This window comes from Manduca sexta, unplaced genomic scaffold (genome assembly GCF_014839805.1).
Source record: "Manduca sexta isolate Smith_Timp_Sample1 unplaced genomic scaffold, JHU_Msex_v1.0 HiC_scaffold_1482, whole genome shotgun sequence".
Classification (NCBI taxonomy): domain Eukaryota; kingdom Metazoa; phylum Arthropoda; class Insecta; order Lepidoptera; family Sphingidae; genus Manduca; species Manduca sexta.
Window position 1 is genome coordinate 1 of NW_023592351.1, and position 4,585 is coordinate 4,585.

The 4,585-nt window shown below is 42.4% G+C and overlaps 1 protein-coding gene across 1 annotated transcript; it reads left to right on the forward strand.

The window, feature by feature from the left end:
• The first annotated feature begins 2,857 nt into the window (after positions 1-2,857).
• LOC119191409 lies at positions 2,858-4,329 on the forward strand. The gene is made up of 4 exons (XM_037445313.1): positions 2,858-2,918; positions 3,393-3,601; positions 3,831-4,020; positions 4,156-4,329. The coding sequence occupies exons 1-4, from the start codon at positions 2,911-2,913 to the stop codon at positions 4,292-4,294; spliced, it is 546 nt and encodes a 181-aa protein (XP_037301210.1). The 5' UTR covers positions 2,858-2,910; the 3' UTR covers positions 4,295-4,329.
• The last annotated feature ends 256 nt before the right edge of the window (positions 4,330-4,585 follow it).

Sequence of the window (4,585 nt, forward strand, 5' to 3'; positions counted from 1 at the left end):
CATGTACCTGTGCAGCGAGAGGAAGCTGGTGCCGGCGCTCATCAACAATATTATGGAATACCAGTAAGTTTGCTGTGAGTGTTGTTTTTCAATCCGGTTTTAGGTGCATGGTCTTCGAAAATGTATGAGATTTCAAACTTTACGAGTTCAATGTATACTCAACTGAGCAGAAATTTTTTTAGTAATAAAAAAAGGAAATCAGACAACGTGAGGCACTCAATGATGGATTAACGCCGCCCACAAACAAAAAGGATGAAATGAGATATGATGTCAAAACTTGTTAATATATGTATTATGCTGTTGGTATTTTTTGTTATAGTTGATTTGATAATACAGTATTTTTATGAGTAAATTAGAGATGGCGTGACAGAACCCTGACAGGCCATATCCAAAGACTAATCCATAATTATTTTTTTGCAGATTCGTGAACACAAACCCTTGTCAAAGTGAATCAAAACTGCACTTCATGGGACACCATGACGATCTTATTGATGAAGACAAATGTGCAGGTCAGTTTACCTCTTATTTACCTTTATAGTTAACATTATGTTATGCAAACATACAATAGATGAAAAAGACATAGCATGATGCATTTCTGAGCACACGTCACAACTACACCTTCAATCTAAACATGGTAAAGTTTGTCCCCAGCTGAAGACCAAAACGCGGGCTGCCTGGAGTTCGACTGCCAGCAGTGCTCGGAGGCGATCGGCGCCGCGATGCGCGACGTACTCGCTGCTCGAGGCCTTCAACAACGCCGTCGCGCTCTACTCCCTTTCTCCAGCAAAGGCCATGATGGCCGACCACCCGCAGATCGCCACCAAGGCCTTCGACAATAGGGTTAAGGTAGGAATATAGTATCTACTTAATTTCGCAGCAGGGTGGAATTAACAATATTTTTTAGAGGAGTTATACCTTGGACAGGTAGAGGCACGAGTCGTGAGCACACTCGTGATTGGTCCATTTGATGTGTACTATGCCTATGTTTCGCATAATTTTTCATCTGCACTTTTAATTGATTACATTGAATATTTAGAATGCCTCGGTGGCGTAATTGTACTGGATGTGCGATACGACATCGCACTGAGGTCCTGGGTTCGAATCTCGGATCGGGCAAAGTGATATTTGTGTTTTTCTGCTCAGTATCAGCCCGGAGTCTGGAATTTGTGCCTTCCGGGAGTAGGCTCGCCCTCTATCATATCACTAGCTTTTGCTCGCGGCTCCGCCCGCGTTATAAAGTTTTTCAGGCTAAAGTTTTCCGTTATAAAAGTCTCGCTATATATTTTCCCGGAAGCCGGTGTTCTTCCCAGGGTCTCAAACTGTCTCCATACCAAATTTTATCCTAATACGTTGGGTAGTTTTGAGTTTAACACGTTCGGGCAGACCGATGCAGCGGGGACTTTGTTTTATGATATATTTTTGTAGAACTTTTTAAGAGGAACAATCCCGTCATACATCATTGTGGCATAACTTTAACCGTTTACGCAGCGCACGCAACAGAAGCTCTCAAAACTAATAAATTGTCCCCGTTTTTGCATCATGTTTCATTACTGCTCCGCTCCTATTGGTCATAGCGTGACGATATATAACCTATAGCACTCCAGGAACAAAGGGCTATCCAACACAAAATAATTTTTCAGTTCGAACCGGTAGTTCCTGAGATTAGCGATTACTGCTCCGCTCCTATTGGGCATAGCGTGATGATATATAGCCTATAGCACTCCACGAACATAGGGCTATCCAAAGCAAAAAGATTTTTTTAGTTTGGACCGGTAGTTCCTGAGATTAGCGCGTTCAAACAAACAAACAAACAAACAAACAAACTCTTCAGCTTTATATAATACTAGCGTTTCCCGCGGCTCCGCCCGCGTTATAAAGTTTTTCAGGCTAAAGTTTTCCGTTATGAAAGTAGTAGTTTCCCGGGAGCCTATGTTCTTCCCAGGGTCTCACACTGTCTCCATACCGAATTTCATCTTAATACGTTGGGTAGTTTTTGAGTTCAACACGTTCAGGCAGACAGATGCAGCGGGAGACTTTGTTTTATAATATATTTTTAGAACTTTTTAAGAGGAACAATCCCGTCATACATCATTGTTGCATAACTTTAACCGTTTACGCAGCGCACGCAACAGAAGCTCTCAAAACTAATAAATTGTCCCCGTTTTTGCAACATGTTTCATTATTGCTCCGCTCCTATTGGTCATAGCGTGATGATATATAACTAAAAGCACTTCACAAACAAAGGGCTATTCAACACAAAAAGAATCTTTCAGTTCGAATCGGTAGTTCCTGAGATTAGCCATTACTGCTCCGCTCCTATTGGGTATAGCGTGATGATATATAGGCTATAGCACTCCACGAAGAAAGGGCTATCCAACGCTAAAAGAATTTTTCAGTTTGGACCGGTAGTTCCTGAGATTAGCCATTACTGCTCCGCTCCTATTGGGTATAGCGTGATGATATATAGCCTATAGCACTCTACGAACAAAGGGCTATCCAACGCAAAAAGAATTTTTCAGTTTGTACCGGTAGTTCCTGAGATTAGCGCGTTCAAACAAACAAACAAACTCTTCAGCTTTATATAATAGTATAGAAGTATAGATTAGACGGAACAGTTGGCGAAGCGGGTGCCCTGGTTGCGCCTCTGCATACCTGGGATAAATGCGTAATGTTCTATGTGTGTGTGTAAATATTTAGTACAGTGCAGTGTATAGTTATGATTTTTACGTTTATTATGCAAGTCTTCGGCGATGATAAACTCATCCTCAAACTACAATTTCATTGCATGGTTGCAGACGATGTGCCTGTGGTTCAACCTGGCGCTCAACATGCGCCTGAAGATGGCGTCGATGCGCGCCATGTTGCGCGCTGCGGCTCAAGACGGAGCGCAGCCACGCGCGGACTGCCGAAATGCGCAGGTACCGAGACCATGCACACGCTACGGAATCCTAATGAATCACATTTTACAATACCCATTCTAGATTAGTAAGAAGATACCCTTTAGGGCGATCATTTAACTACATTTGATGCATATAATAATGTGCCGTATAAAAAATACGTAAGAGTCGTATGAAGAAATTGATAAAAATACGTAAAAGTCGTGTGAACAAATGGATAGCTTAAACACAAATAATATTTGTCTAAAATCCACGGAATAGTTTGCCATCACACATATTCCTTATTTCTTAGAGTCCTTTACGCGGGGCGTGAAGAAGCAATTAGGTAGGTTTGCATAACTGTGTCAACGGTTCGATTTACATCACTGAATTTCTATTTTAAAAGATTGTCTCTTGTCGATCGACATTTACTAGGCTTCATTTTATATCCGATGTAGTGAAGCCATTTTGTCTCTAAATTAAATTAAAATTTTTACAAATTCTATTCCCCACCAGGCAACCATCCGACCCCCCTCGAGAGTGCCAAGTGCGGTTCACGACTCCCACGGACTCGAGCGGAAGTGACCTCAGCGCCCAGTCCGACGTCACTAAGGAGGAAGACAAGGACAGTGACCACAAGGAGGGGAGTGAAGCGAGCGAGATGAGAGACATCTCTAAATACAAGCGGGACGAGGATGAAGTCGATAGCGGGGTTGAGAGCACTAGTGAGTATGTTATTCGCCAAAATAAAGCTAGTATCGTCTTGCCGATTATATTATATCGATTTAGCAGTACTTGTTAAGTCGCAATGCGTTTAAACTGTAGTGCATGGTAAAGGCGGAATTACATTTCTTATTTTGATTATGTGAGTGAAATGTAACTGGCGGTGAAGTTTAAAATCAGTTTGTATTATAAAGGTGAACAGGTGTTGATATAAGCGTTATCTGTGGCCAGGGACGAACGAGGCCGCCACGACGCCCGAGATCGTGGTGTCGTGCAGCGCGTCGGAGTACAGCGAGGCGGAGTGGGCGGAGTCGCGCACGCGCGAGCCGGCGTGCCTGCACGGCGACGGGTTCGACCTGGGGCCGCTGCACGACATCACGCAGCTGCAACTGCTGGACCGCTGCCGCGTCTCCGTATACAGGTCGGACATCACTCGGTTTTCCCCACTCATAATATCGATGTTTGAATCGATTTTAACCTAGCATCGCAACCTAGCATTAGAAATTTTCAACGAATACAAAGTTACAAATATTTATTTGTAAATCTTGTCATTCAGAGAACACCATCGTGAGATCTTGAAGACGCAAAGCGTGCGTCGTTGCATGATGTTCATCGCCAAAATGAAGAAACACATCCTGAGCAAAGTCCATCTCACTCTGGAGAAACCAGATGTAAGTGTGACATTTCAGCTTTAAGAATAAGTTATGCTAATTACACAAAAATGTTATTAATCTTTGAGAGGCCTAAAAGGGAATTCCCCTTTGAATTGAAAAGCAAGCAATGATTTATTGGCAATCCAGCGATCACGCAATGCATTGTATATACTTGTTTTGGTTTATTAGGGCTACCAAAAAAAAACTCTTTATTTGTTCCCCTGGACTAAAAATTAAGATTTGCCCATATGGACCAAAATTCTTTACAAGCAAAACGTATCACACTTTACAACGTAACTAGAACTTGGAGTTCTATTATTTAGGTTTTGCAAC